The sequence below is a fragment of the Amphiprion ocellaris genome, chromosome 5 (genome assembly GCF_022539595.1).
Source record: "Amphiprion ocellaris isolate individual 3 ecotype Okinawa chromosome 5, ASM2253959v1, whole genome shotgun sequence".
In the NCBI taxonomy this organism is placed as follows: Eukaryota; Metazoa; Chordata; class Actinopteri; family Pomacentridae; genus Amphiprion; species Amphiprion ocellaris.
Window position 1 is genome coordinate 29,246,030 of NC_072770.1, and position 14,605 is coordinate 29,260,634.

The window sequence follows — 14,605 nt, forward strand, 5'->3', positions numbered from 1 at the left end:
CTGGTCATTTTATTCATGGTTGAAGTCAACACAATACTGGAAGTTATGGTAATGTTACTGTAGTATTGAGTGTATTCTGTACTTAAATTCCATTTCCTCAGTTAAAGCAGCCAAAGGAATATAAAGCCCACTCACTGTGTCTCACAGTCCAGCCCCAGGCGCCATCTGTTCACTCTTTGGATGTTTTCTCACTGTTCTAACTCTCCTCCACGACATGACTTCCTTTCTTAAGTGTCCCGGAGTGAATCTTATTTCCGCTGTCATCACTTTCCACCAACACTTGTCTGACCTCTGTCTTATTGTCCCACTTAAAGGTTGTACTAGCAACCAAATCCCTTTTACCCCATCCTGTCACCATCTCTCATCCAGCACTGGTTCCCCTCTGATGCTATTCACTTACGCCTCTCAGTGTTTGTAGACTTCCCATGTCCAACCTTTTTCTACATTATGACCTACTGTACCTGTTTTGTCCCGCTTCTTCCTCTCAGTCTCTTATTTTTTTTGTCATCATCCACATTTTACTTGTCGTCTCACAGGTTTTAACTCTCTCAGATTGGAGTAAAAATAAGCTAAAGAGAAGTGTAACTCTCTGTAGGTTACTTGTTTTTCATTTTAGTGAGTTTTAGTGAATGTTTAGCATCCACATTACACCCTTTTCCTCTTCCTTCTCACTGACCTGGAGGTTGACAGATGTCACTTGTGCTCTATTCAGTATCTCGGTCCTGCCCTACCAAGATCAGGCCTCCACTCCCTACACCCACCCTCAAATCATCATCACTCATGTCAGCATCTCTTGGACACGACACCTGTCAGTCACACAGAGGACACGACTGCGCCTCTTATCTATTTTGAATCATCCTTGTCCCCATCACTTTGCCATTTTCTCTTTGACAGCTAAATATTTACAGAGCAGAAATGATCATCCATTTAGTCGATGTTTCTTCTTGAATAAAAAAAACCCTGATTATTCCACCATTGATTTCATAAGCCATGTTTTCTAAGTTTCATTTGTTTCATTACTTTTTGTTTTTGCACACAGTTTGATGTTACTAATGTTCTTTCTTCATTGAATTTCATAGAGCAGGTTTAGCGTTTTGAAAATTCTGGAAATCCTCTTGATTCAGAGAAGGTTAATGGCAAAACTTATGAAGCAAGACAAACATTAAAAACCAGACAGAGCTCCAGGATCCACAACTGGAGAGAAATCTGCCAATCTCAAGTCGATAATTTTTTTTTTATAATTTACGTTTTTTCTTGTATCAGCACTTTAGACTATGTTTTTACAGCATGTTCAAATGAATTACTCTTTTGCCACATTTGTGTCTTTTTTAGTAGCACACGTCTCAATATTTGTCAGGACCTGAGTGACAACAGTCGCGAATGGCAGAATCTATTGAATACATAAAGAAGAATGCTATCTAGCAGCACTCAGATCTTTCAAGATTTATTTCCAAACATGAGGGAATGTGACATACCAAGATGCATGCATGCACATACAGTAGAAGCACCCGTCCCTCTGAGCTTAGCTTCAGTTTGATAGAATCTCATCCACCAATGCAAAAGAAAAACAAAAAAAAAAACTCTTTACGCTGTCCGACACAATGCAAGTTGACAATGTAAGCTGTAAGTGTTTATAATTTGCCCTTAGAAGTAGTCAAAAAAAATCCCTGGTGTCTCTTGTGCTGTAACACTTGCTGTTTGCTTGTGCCTCACTGATGTCCTCTCCTCTGAATCGTGTGCTTTTCCCTGTGCTGTTGGCCGGATAGACGCTGACAGAGCTCAGAAACACGGCATGGATGAATTTATCTCCGCTAACCCCTGTAGCTTTGACCACGCCTCGCTTTTTGAGATGGTGCAGCGGCTCACGTTGGACCATAGGCTCAATGACACCTTCTGCTGCCTGGTGAGTGACTCTGCTTGTTACAGCATCACCTCAGAAACATTTAAAGCAGTGGATTGTTTCTGTTAGATGCAGTTTCTATCTGTGTTGTACAGGGATGGTTCAGCCCAGGCCAGGTGTTTGTCCTGGATGAGTACTGTGCAAGAAATGGAGTTCGAGGTTGTCACAGACATCTGTGTTATCTGCGTGATCTCCTGGAAAGGGCAGAAAGTGGGGCTATTATTGACCCCACTCTTCTTCACTACAGCTTCGCTTTTTGTGCCTCCCATGTCCATGGGAACAGGTGTGCCCTAATCCCTTCCTTTAAAACCTGTGTGTATTGTGAGATTGACAGGATTTGTAATCAAATAGAAGTTGTATTTTATTAGGCAAATTAGGTGAGAACATTAAGCACTAGATAAGAAAAGAATTAAAGGGTCATCAGAGACATCTGGAACATTTTGTGTTTTTTCCATCTATTTAATTTTTGTCATATTTATGTTTGCTTATTTTTATGTTGTTGCTGTTTTTGGCATATTTGTTTTGTATTTTCTGTTATGTTGTTATGTTATGCTGTTAATCAATTGCATATCTCTACACATTTCCTTGTTTTCTACCATTTTTCTTTGTTTCTTTTCTTTTCTCTCTGTCCTTTTGTTGCCATAGTCTCTTACTGTCCATATTATTCATCCTCCCATGCGTCCGTTAAAGTCAGAGAGGGCAGCAGTTACTGGGGGCCGCTTGGCTATGAGGCCTTATTATCCCCAAAGAGCTCCCAAAGCCCAGACCCTTGTGCTGCCTCTAAGCGAGCACGCATATTCAAGTTTAGAAAGAGAAAGGAGTCCAAAATACAACTCTTTCAAGGTCAAAAAAGGTGAGACATTGTCATGTATTCTTATGTGTAACACAAAGGGAACTCAAGAAAAACATCTGTCAGGAGCTGAAAGCTGTCAGTCAGTGTTTTTTGTTGTCTATTTTTTGCTCTTACTTGACTCAGATGAGAAGGTTGCATGAGCTGAACCAGTGCAGAGTTAAAGTATATGTGTGCGATCCTCACAGGCCAGATGGGCTGAGCACAGTGAAAGTGGACGAGAAGGAGCGCTTTGAGGACATCAAGGAGCGGTTGCGTGTGATATTGGAAAACCAGATTGTAAACTTCAGGTGATTACAATTCACAAACTGCAATTTACCTCATGTCCCAAAACATTATGGCTGTTGCTGTTTTGCTCTGTTCTTATATTTCCCGTCACACCTTTTCCCTCGTAGATACTGTTTCCCCTTCGGTCGTCCAGAGGGTGCACTGAAGGCCACTTTATCTTTGCTGGAGAGGGTCTGTAAACGCGAAAAAAAAAAAGAATCCATTTTATACCCAAAGAAATGACAACTGTGATGTAACGAAAATGCTCTCGTTAATCGCTCTTTAATGTGGCCTGTAGGTCCTGATGAAGGACATCGTGACTCCAGTTCCACCTGAGGAAGTTAAAGGAGTAATCCGCAAATGTTTGGAGCAGGCCGCTCAGCTCAACTACCAGCGGATTAAAGACTATGCTAAAATCGAAGGTAACCAAGAACAACACAATCCAGCATCACATGATGGCCGCTGGAGTGAATGTGCCAATGATAGGTTATAATGGTGAAAACAGCCATTAAATATTCCCACTGGTAATTAAAATGTCAGTATGCATTAGAGTCATTTTGTATGGTTTCACATTGAAATGCTCAGTCAGTGCTTGTGTGGGATGAAAGCACAAAAACAAAGGACTGAATATAAATATGTTCCCTTTTATACTTTTTCTTACTCCAGTATGAGATTGTACTGATCGTTGTTATTTATTTATTTACACGTGGTGAATTCACTTTGTGTCCATATCCCAAATGACTTGTGGCATCCCAAATTATTTGTGACAGTTTGTCGGTCGCTCTCTGTCTCTCAGTCCAATAACTCTCTCCTTTGTTTCAGGCCTGCTTTAGCTCTGTGCTGTTCTGTAGGTCAAGTTGGCTTTTGTGTAGAGGTGTGTGAGTAAAAATGCATTCAAATCCAAAGCCCTGAAATCTGTTGATGTGCTGATATCTCATTGTGCCTTGACTATTCAAGCTGTGTAGTATCCTGGCCTCTGACATTTGATCAATGGACTGACTTCAGCTTAACTGAATGTCCTCTCTGACTCCCGGCTCCCAGTCGGCGAACACTCCCCTCTCCCACTATCTTACTGTAGCTCTTCTCTGATTCCTCCAGCTGCCCGCCCCTCTTTACACTCCCACTCCTCACCCCTGCCTTGAAATACCAGCAGCTCTCCTGTCACCTTTGTCTTTTGCTCTTGCTGAAGACCACTATCTTCTGCTGCCTATCCCTCCCTGTCTGCTCTGCTTTTTCCTCTCCTCTCTCACACAGTTACTGGCTAGATATGACTTTATTTAACCTCTTTTACGATGTGATGAATGTCTTCTAACCAATGGAATGCTGGGATTGAACACATACAAACCAGCATCTGCCACCTGCATGTGCTTTGAGACATAACAACATGGCCTTTCTTTATTGGCATGGATTACATACAAAAAAACTATTTACATCAATGACATTAAGACATTTTTTTGATGTCTTACTCTCTCCTGCTGTGTTTTTTCTTCCAGTATACCCATTAAATGCATTGACATGCTGTTTGCACATTTACATAGAAACCTCTAGTGTTGTTTATGCCTTGAAAGAAACCCCCCAGGGTGCTAAAGATACTAAGGCTTGAAACCTTACTATCTTTCATGCTATGTGAATTTACTTCCCCCTGTCCTTGTGAGGCGCCTGGTTCAAAATAAACCAAACATTTGAATTTACTATTGGGCCTCCTGCCCGGCAGAATGTCGTTTTCACCTGGACAGTCCTCTTCCCATCTGCTTCTGACCTCCAGCCTTCCCACTTCTTACCCCAGCCTCTTGCATGCCCCGATCCTTTTTTATAGGGAAAAAGAGGGAAATGTATGAGCACCCTGTCTTCTGCTTGGCGTCTCAAGTGATGGATTTAACCATCCGTGAGTACCTTCATCATCCTCCACCCCCCCAGTCTCCTTCTCCTCCTTCTTTTAAGCGCTCTTTCACCTCATCCCTCCCTTCGTGCCTCTTCTCTCTTCTCCTCAGAGAGGTTGCTCCCGCCATGCTTGTTTTTTATCTGTGCCTTTGTCTGTGAGAGTGAGTGGGGAGCGCACCAGTCCAGAGATCTGAGCAGTACCACACTGAATCAGTCAGGGTCCTTTTTTTAGCACCATCTGTTTGTGATGGACATGAATGAGTAGTCTGGTCTGTAAGCTTCTTTCTTTTGGTTGGATGCCCATCCCTTTGACTTGAATGCATTTTTATATTGCTTACATTGGTATCTCCTCCAGTCATTTGGTCTGATCATGTGTCAGTGGTGTGCTGTGCCGAACAGGTAGGCTTTCTTTTTGTTCCGCTGCGCCGCCAGAGATAGTGAAGGATCATGTGTCGACAGAGCTATTGAATGGGGGAGGGCAGAGTAGGGTGTGTGGATTCAGCAGCTCCAGTTTGTGCTTTAACTTGACTCCAATCAACAGTCACTCAGCGCGTCCTGTCTACGATCCCAGTAGCTGTTTGTGTGTCCTACCTGTTTACGATAGCGTGAGCTTTGTCTGTTTGTTAACAAAACATCTTGTCACTTTTTTTGATTTCCAGTTTTCCACAGGCTAATGTTTCAGTGTGTTTGTTTTTTATCGTGTGTTTGTGACGTTTGTCTGTTGCCTAGAAACCACACTGCCTGGAGCTGAAATCGTCCCAGCAGATTCTTTGAAAGGGTCACATGACGATGAACAGCAACTCTGAGCTTCCCCCCCTTCTGTATCGTGACAATAACCGTAGAGACGTGCTAATTCTAAACATCTCCTCTTTATCTTTTCTCTCCCTTTTTCTCGCTGAAGTTGAGAAAGGTCAAAAGGATCAGAAGGATCCAGGTGAACCATGTTTAGCTTGTGGTTTAGCTACAGTACACACATACTGTACATGTACTCACACACGGACCTCACACACGTCTATTGTGAATAGATGCAAAACATGTGCATGCATTTACCTGTAGCACATCATTTTATTATACACACATGTAATATACACACTCATACAAGTTCTCAAATGTCTTGGCATGTTTGAAACAAACATCTCTTTTTATAAGAATAAATACTGTGGAGATTGTACTACTTTATATCATTCCAGATGTAGTTCATGACTGGTAATCTCGACCGTCAGTCTTAAACTACATCTCTAAAGTTTTATTTATATAATTATTTCAGTGCAACAGTACTTTTCACAATTCACAATTGTGAATTATTGGCTGTATCATGACAAGAAATCATGACAATCATAGAGTAATGCAATCTCTAACAAGAAGAATAAGTCATATATTTGCCTACTTTTTAATGTTAAAAAAAATGATTAAAGACATAAGCAACATTTTATGTAACCTCCATCATCAAGTGCAACACAAATTTACATACATTTCAACTAGAGGTCTTACTTGATAATGGAGTTGGATACAAATCTGCATTTTTTCTATATCATATATTTTCATGTATGATCATACATTTAAATCTGATTTGTTGTTCTTCACTTTAGATGCTTAAAGGGTCAGTTTCATCATATTTTTTTTTTTTTAAAGTAAATTTGTTTCCTATTTTTGAGGAATGTGTTCATGCAAATAGTTGTGAATTTTCATCAAGCAGAGGTGCAGAGGAGATAGTTGCAACTTTTGTCACCACCTCAAAACAATGGAGTTAAACCAAATCTATTTGCATGGCTCAATACCATCATTTGTTGAACTTGTTTGTCCTATGAATCTCATATTTTGGTGAACTGGCCCTTTAATCTTCCACAATAGTCAGACAGATTGAATATTGGTGGTAATAGAGATAACAGATCTATTACATTTAGTATATAGGCCCTCTGTGCTGCTCTTGTAGAGAAAACCATGAGACAAACATTGCTCAGATGAGCTCCCAATGCTCCCTGTTAGAGAGATTATGACCACAGAATATATAGTTACTGTAATACAAATCCATGTGTTCCATCCATTAGTGTTGATTAAATGTCCCTAAAGACAATAGCTGAAGTATTAACTCGGCTGTTTAGATATCTCACATTTCCCCTGCTGATGAGGGTGCAGACATGAGAACCGAAAGAGTAACCCAGATCAGGGTTTCTTCAAACTAGGACCCCAAAATAGATTTTAATTTGGACTGAGTAGCAAAACCTGAAGGTTATATGAGAAGATGCTACTTCATAATAGAATAATAAGACTTCCAGTCAGAACTGCTGTCTTAAAACCGCTACTGTGTTATGTAGAGTTACATATTTATGTGCTTTTGATTTCAGATTTGTGTAGCCATTCAGTTCCATGTTCAAATTATACACCTATCATGCCACATAGTCGTGCTGTTTGAATAATATCATTTCATGACCTGTATCTGTCTTATCAGATCATTCTGTCGGCACAAGGTACAAGCAAGTGATTTGGAGCTTTTGCAAATGATGGACCAAAGTCACCAGCTGATAAATGAAGCAACAGGACAGTTTTAGTGCACAAAAGCTCAGTTGAGGGCAAATCCATCGCCAGCACACTGTAAAAATATCCATTATTGATTGGTAACTATTTGGTTCATTTCGAGCATTTAGTGAAGGCATACAATTTATTCTGAGTCAAACCATTGAAATTAATATGCAAAAGTAAATAAAATCATCTATATAATTTGGAAATGCCTGTGAAAACCGTTTATGAAATCCATACAGTGTCTCTTAATACTTGTGTGGTCTTAACATCCTGTACGCTCCCCTTGTCCTAAGAGTCAAAAATGACCCACCTCCATTGAGCCTCTAAAATAAAGCAGCTTAAGGGCTTTAGATGACTGGTAGAAATGGCTAATAGCATCATTTTTGTAGATTTTTAGATTATTTTTTTTAAAGAATAACACAGCAATCGCATGAGTAAAATTTTTATAGAAAGCCCCAATCTTATTTCCATATCAGTCTTGAAATGGCTGTTATTTTGACAGTGTTTGCTTATGGACTATTTCTGACCATGCCACGCGACAGCTCCTTATACAGACGGCTTATTCAGTACCGCTTCACAACATGCACGTTTCTGATGCCACATCGCACCTCCATCTCAACGCCACTATTCTTGTGTCTGATTCTCCTCCAACATAAGTCTGATTATCCTACAAACACATCAACTCTGTTGCTTTATGTCATGCACTCCAAAATGCATATACAGCAAATGAGACATTGTTATTGGGGGAGGGGGGTGTATTGTAGGTAAACATCACAGTTTAAGTGCTGTGTTTATACTTTTATTAAACAGTCAAAAAATATAGACAGGAAAGATCCTCTGAATAGTCATAAAAATCCCCGTGGAATCCTTCTCTGTGCTTGACTAACCACTCATCCCTCACCCTCATCCTTTTGTCTCAGAGAACGTAGGCCGCTTAGTCACGCCTGCCAAAAAGCTGGAGGAAACAATTCGCCTGGCGGAGTTAGTCATAGAGGTCCTCCAGCAGAACCAGGAACACCATGCGGAGGTGAGTGAGAACCCTCTCCTCCTCTCCTCCTCAAAGCACTTTCCCTCTATACTCTCACTCTTATCTCACTCGCCCCACAGCAGGGAGTTATAGTCTTATTATCAGCCTTCTATAAATAACGCTGCTTTCATCTGCGGGTAACTAAAGAAACCCTTTCAAAGATGAATTTAATTAAGGAAAGCTCTAATTGCTGTTTGACAGACCATGGCTACATGGAATCGGAGTGCTATGTTTGAGCGCAGACAGTAAATTAGACCGAAAACGATACAATGTGTGCATCTCTTCCCTCTGATCACAGTCCACAGTGTTTCAATGTTACACAAGTCACTGAAAACATTGAAATACGGTCATGTTGTGATCAAAGTAGTCCAGTATAAACATTCGGCAGGAAGGTAAACAGAAAGTAAATTAAGGTAATGAACATTTTTCATGCCTTCTGTATGTTTTTAATAATATGAGTTTCCTTTTTGCCATCAATAAAACAGCCAGTTGCAGTAGAACGCAGGCCTTTAACATAAGTGAAAGTGGCAATACAGCAGTGTACAAATACACCATTTACGGCTTCTGCATGCAAGATTCTTTGTAAATAGAAGAACATAGGCATTACTAGCTAAATTTACTTGAATAATTATAAGTAAAACTTTGTGTTGCACAGAAAAATGGAACCTGGGACCATAAATGATACTATTATATTAATAATCACCATGTGTAATACTGTGCTAGTTAGTCTGTATGGTGAGGGGATTGATGATTTAATAAAGAAGAAAAAGCAAAGTTATGCTATACAGATTTGTATTTATGTTGTGACTTCTTTAATTTTAGCTTTTTTTGTTAGTAGATTTGATAATTTCACCTCTTTTGGGCTCATACAGTTTTTTAATTGAAACAATCTGCCAGGTTTAAATGGAAAATTACCCAATTACAATTAATCCTAAACGATGTATTTAATAAACTTCTATGTTTTTATGTGACATTTTAACCTAAAAAATGACTAAACTTGTCAGATTGTAGCGGAGTAAAGTGTACAGTATATTTAACTAAAAATTAGTAGAATAGAAGCATAAGGTAGCATAGCAGGGAAATACTCCAGTGTACCACAAATATCGTAAACTATACTTTAATAATATTTGAGTAAATGTATTTTATCACTTTAAAACACTGAAAATAGCTTCCTTGTTGCATCACATTTGCTTCCATAAACATCAAGCGGATGGAGAGCATGATGAACATGTGTAGTTGTGTAGATCTGAAGGTGATCCAATGTGATCTTAGAATATGCAGATAAAGCAGATTTATTGTATCTCTCTGAATATGCTTGACAGGCGGCAGTCACAAGTTCTGGAGATCAATCGGTACAGTATTTTTATTTCTTTTTCTCCTCTTCAGTCCCCATCACGACCCCCCTGTATGGCATGTGCGCCACTATGGCAACAGGCACGTTTTCTAGGCAGAGAATGAGCTCTTAGGTACTGTAGCAGTGGGTGGGTTTGTAGGCATAGAAGTGAGAGCAAACTTGTCTCAAACCTTTTTTTAACAAAAGCACTTTAGCTTGCACAACATAATTGTGATCATGAAGCATGTTCATTGGGCCATAAAGAGGTTTCCTTTTTCTCCAAGCATGCTGAACCAGTAAATTTCCCAAAGTATGCTCCATGTGAACCTTTGAAGTTTGATTCACCATAAACATTTGTTTCCCTTCCATCCAGCGATTAATTTCACAGTCCACACTTGTTCAAGCATTACTTCTCCAGCTTCTCCTCCTCCTCCATCCCTCTCTGCTGTCTATTCTTAGTTTACAAACCCTATAAAAGCAAAATGCCTCAAAAATACATTATTGTTCTGTACATCTTCCTGTGTTCTCACTGTCATATGATTGGTGACTGTCCAAGCAGGGAAAAGAGGTATGTAGTCAAGTTGAATGAGAAACTCCCATGATGCTCTTTGCATGTCCCGTAGATGATGCCACTGCTCCTTCCCCCTCAGCATCAGTACACTCCCTTAGGACTGGCCCCTTGATTTGATTGCATTGATACAGCACTAGAGTCTGTGTGGCTGAGCACTGGGTCTGCTGTAGACTTCTCAGGTTCCTGTATGTGTCCCTTAACCACCATCAAAGGTTGGAGGCTCCTCCGCCTGGTGACCTTTGAGCGCTTTCCTTCCCCTCACCTTTGGAAACTTTTACCGTCCTTCCCTTTTTAACGGATGTAAGAGTGTCTCTCCTTGAATGTGATGGAGAAGAGCTTTGTTTGCTGCCTGTTTCTCTAACTTTAGAGTTATGCTTTTTTAAAATTTTGGGGAGTGGGCAGGTAAGTATGGAGGTAAGTAAGATTTTGACTGCGGTGGTTGAATCAGGTGGGGAAATAACTTAAAAGCAGCTGAAATAAAGCATGCGGCATTATTTGGAAAGATTAAGCTTCGTTTATTGAACTTGGCAATATGTTACTCTGAATGATAAGCAAGTAAGCCAAGCCAAGACTGCCAGCAAAGCAACTACTGTACTTCTGTCAAAGGGTGAGGAAGTCCTTACTGTGCTTGAAAACGTTCAGCTGAACCTTAGAGACTTCCTTAACTAATTGGAACAGACACACTTCCACACTGGAGCAGCTGTGTGCTGCAGTCTTTGGTGTGCCTAGTCAAAGATGTGCATGAGTCACATTCACATCTAATGGGCTATGGGACTGTTGGTTGATGTGAATGGTGGACCCCCTCATCTCTTAGCTTGAGAGAAAAGCATGCAGGGAGATCCACGCTTGCATGAGAAAAGCATTTTTGCCTCAGATAATGTCATGAACCTAACAAGGCATAAACATGCAATCCTGCTGAAAATATCCTAAGTATAAACTGGATTTATAAATAATCCCACCGTTAAATCCTAATTAGCAGGAGCTGTGGATTTGATATAGATATATGCGATGGAAAACACATATACAAGCACAAACACACCAAGCACTCGAGCAGATGGGCGTGATAGTATATCATTTTCTTTCTGTTAGAAAGGAAATACCCATCATTTTCAACATCCACATACAGCGTAGAAAATCCACTCAGTATTCATGAACATGAATAAATATTTTCCAAGACGAGACAACATCTAGCAGATACTTGAAGGAATAGGGTGACAATTTGGGAAGTGCACTTGGAAACAGGGAGAAACAGTCAGTCTGGCAGTACTAGGAGAACCTTAAAGGAATTCTGGGGGTGTTCAAGGAACCCTGCTAGCTTGGGGGTTCCTAGAAGAACCTTAAACAGCTCAATTCAGAAAACGTTACGGGTGAAGGAACGTCTAATAACTCAAAATGAGCTCCTGGAGGAACCTTTAATACTGACTGTATGTTTATTGGGCCATTTTCTAGAAGACAAAGCAGGAACCCAGGATTGTTGCTATCGCAATTTTATCAGCAGTAACACTTTAAAAGCATTAAAATACTTTAAATGGGGCACCTTTAAACAATAATAAAGACATTAATGCAAGTTTTAGAGACTGGTTGTGTATCTTTGGGTAAACTGGGAGCTTGTCCGATTTTCTCTTGACAGAATTGTGGCAAATCATTCTTGACACAAATGACAAGCTCGCTATGTTCTTTACAGTATTGTCTAATAGTTTTTCTTGTGTTTTGCAAGTTTAAAACAGAACACTAACAACAACAATAATAATAATAAAGTTAAAAATGGAACACCCAGTCCCCCTAAAGCAGTTCTTTGAAGAACCTTGTTGAGCTCAAGTGGTTCCTCCTCAGTGACAACGATGGTAAAGAACCCCAAAAGGTTCTTTGAGGCTCTTCTACTTCAAAAAGCTCACCAAAAGGTGACAAAACCTGCCCTCTAGCACCTCTAAAGCTCACCGAATACTATTCTGTATCTTCTATTTTCTTGTCCAGGCAATGTGAGTGTCCTGGTGAATGTGATGACTTCAGGAAATCACAGCAATTTGTCAAAGAATAGTTACAGTCAATAACATGTTGCAAAACCCTAACTTGTTTAATTTTGCACTAATTAAACAAATTAACTTATAGTAGTGAGTGTTAGAGTTGCTCATAGGCAGAGCCAGGCTAGCTGTTTCCCTTTGTTTTAAGTCTAAGCTAAGCTAACCAGCCACTGGTTTTAGACAGACGTGGAAGTGGTATACAGTCCTATCAAGAAAGTACATTTCCCAACATACATAAATATAAGTGCAGTATACGTGAATCTGGTGATATTTGCTTTTAAGAACGATAAGCTCAAGTAGTGTCTATTATTCCCTCCTTTTTGTCTTTTTCCTCCTTATGCTCTCATCTCATTAACAGGAATCCTTGTTCACCCATTGGCTCTCCCTCCTGCTGTGTCTTTAGGCATTTGCGTGGTGGACAGACCTCATGGTGGAGCATGCGGAGAACTTCCTGGCCCTCTATGCCATCGACATGGATGCCGCTCTGGAGATCCAGTCCCCTGAGAGCTGGGACAGCTTCCCTCTTTTCCAGCTGCTCAATGATTTCCTCCGGACAGATTGTAAGCTCATGTTCTTTTTTTTTCACATTTATGTTGCATATTTTCATCTTAAAAGCTGAGACACTAACATCTCTCTGTCACTGCCTTTTTTTTTAATCTCCTAGATCATTTGTGCAATGGAAAATTCCACAAACACCTTCAGGATCTGTATGCTCCTCTGGTGGTTAGATATGTGGATCTGATGGAGTCCTCCATCGCACAGTCTATTCACAAGGGCTTTGACAGAGAGTCCTGGGAGCCTGTAAAGTAAGGAGCCTCTGTGTTTCTAGTTGGGCTGTAGGATGGTTGGAGATGCAAGGCTTTTATATTCAGATGACAGACTGACTGTGTGGAGGCTGAAAAATCCAGGAGAGCAGCTCTAATGTTCACCCATGCTTCCTGTAGGTTCACTTTTAAAAGAATGAGCCAAGAGTGGGCTGAATAACCTATTTTTTCTGTCAAAGAAATAGGTTATTTGTTCTGAAAATAGTCTTTGATTAATGTATGTGTCTTACCAATTTCTCTCCGACACATTTGGGTCAGGGCAACGTGTAATATTTCTGTTGTTTTGTTTGTGAACTAACCATCATAACGTGTGCTTTGACATGATTAGAAACAGAAGATTTCCAGTCTGTTACATTGCTGTTATAATTTATTTGTTGTGGCTTTAACATGTTTGCTTTTGCATTTGATTTATTGCAAATATTATATTTGAGATTTATTCAGGTAAAAGTTATGCGTGTTCATTCAAGTATTACTTTGCTTCTCCGTTTCACTGCATTTTATACGGTATGTGTGTGCATCCTGAGTCCAGCTCTCTTTACTCTGTAGGTATTTTTGTATAGTGTGCGTCTTTGACAATTACTGTCTTGTTTATGTTGCTACTGTACATTCCTGTGTTCACCTATCTTCAGATTTTATGTTACTGTTATGATGAGTGTTACATGGCTTTCTGCAGCTCCCACACCACTGTTATGGATTCTTTTTTTCTTTTTGTCTGTCTTCTCTGCAGGAGTTTAACAAGTAATCTGCCCAATGTGAATCTACCAAATGTGAACCTCCAAATTCCCAAAGTACCAAATCTGCCAGTGCCAGTAGCAGGACTATCAGTTAACCTTCCACAAATGCCTAGCTTTTCTACCCCGTCATGGATGGCTGCTATATATGACTCTGAGTGTGTATTCAACTAGTTTACTTTAGATTTACTGAGCAAGCAGAGAATAACTTGGTATGAAGATGTCTTCAGGCAAAGATCATTGGAAAATAAAAGTTTTATCTTCCAAAAAATACGGCAAAATTCTGTATGGCTTTCACTGGAAATCTGTGTATGCCAAATATAAATTCTAAGTATGTTTTCTCTTGTGTCAATACTTAAGGATGCTGTTCATGTTCATACCAAGGTCCCTCTGAGAGGTGTTAGAGTAGATGGGGTTCTGCTTTCTGAAATGAGAGACTGAAACGCTCTCATTTTTCTCAACATGCATGCTGTTGAGCTGAGGTGTGGAGATACAGGCCAAAACCAAAACATCTAAATATATCCATATATGCAGTATATACAGCTCCAAGGCTTTTGGGGATTTTCTGTGCAGAAAAACATCACCAGTATGTCCCCAGCTGAAAACATTTGCACGTCAAGACCTCCATTGCACAACATATGTATCTCCCAAAGTTGCTGTGCACAGACATTCGCTTCAGT

The 14,605-nt window shown here is 40.0% G+C and overlaps 1 protein-coding gene across 10 annotated transcripts in view; it reads left to right on the top strand.

Moving 5' to 3' along the window:
• The window catches only part of cadpsb (Ca2+-dependent activator protein for secretion b), a 68,422-nt gene that overhangs the window by 44,850 nt on the left and 8,967 nt on the right, over positions 1-14,605 (top strand). For 2 of the 10 annotated variants that reach the window (XM_035952858.2, XM_055010687.1), the window contains 11 exons: positions 1,767-1,903; positions 1,996-2,183; positions 2,939-3,040; positions 3,146-3,209; positions 3,316-3,439; positions 4,834-4,902; positions 8,339-8,445; positions 9,768-9,797; positions 12,774-12,930; positions 13,035-13,176; positions 13,922-14,083. In XM_035952858.2, the coding sequence (XP_035808751.1) occupies positions 1,767-1,903; positions 1,996-2,183; positions 2,939-3,040; positions 3,146-3,209; positions 3,316-3,439; positions 4,834-4,902; positions 8,339-8,445; positions 9,768-9,797; positions 12,774-12,930; positions 13,035-13,176; positions 13,922-14,083 (1,282 nt within the window). Of the gene's footprint in view, positions 1-1,766; positions 1,904-1,995; positions 2,184-2,938; positions 3,041-3,145; positions 3,210-3,315; positions 3,440-4,833; positions 4,903-5,799; positions 5,833-8,338; positions 8,446-9,767; positions 9,798-12,773; positions 12,931-13,034; positions 13,177-13,921; positions 14,084-14,605 lie in introns of all 10 variants that reach the window. The other 8 variants (XM_035952860.2, XM_035952861.2, XM_055010689.1 and 5 more) reach the window with 5 other exon arrangements.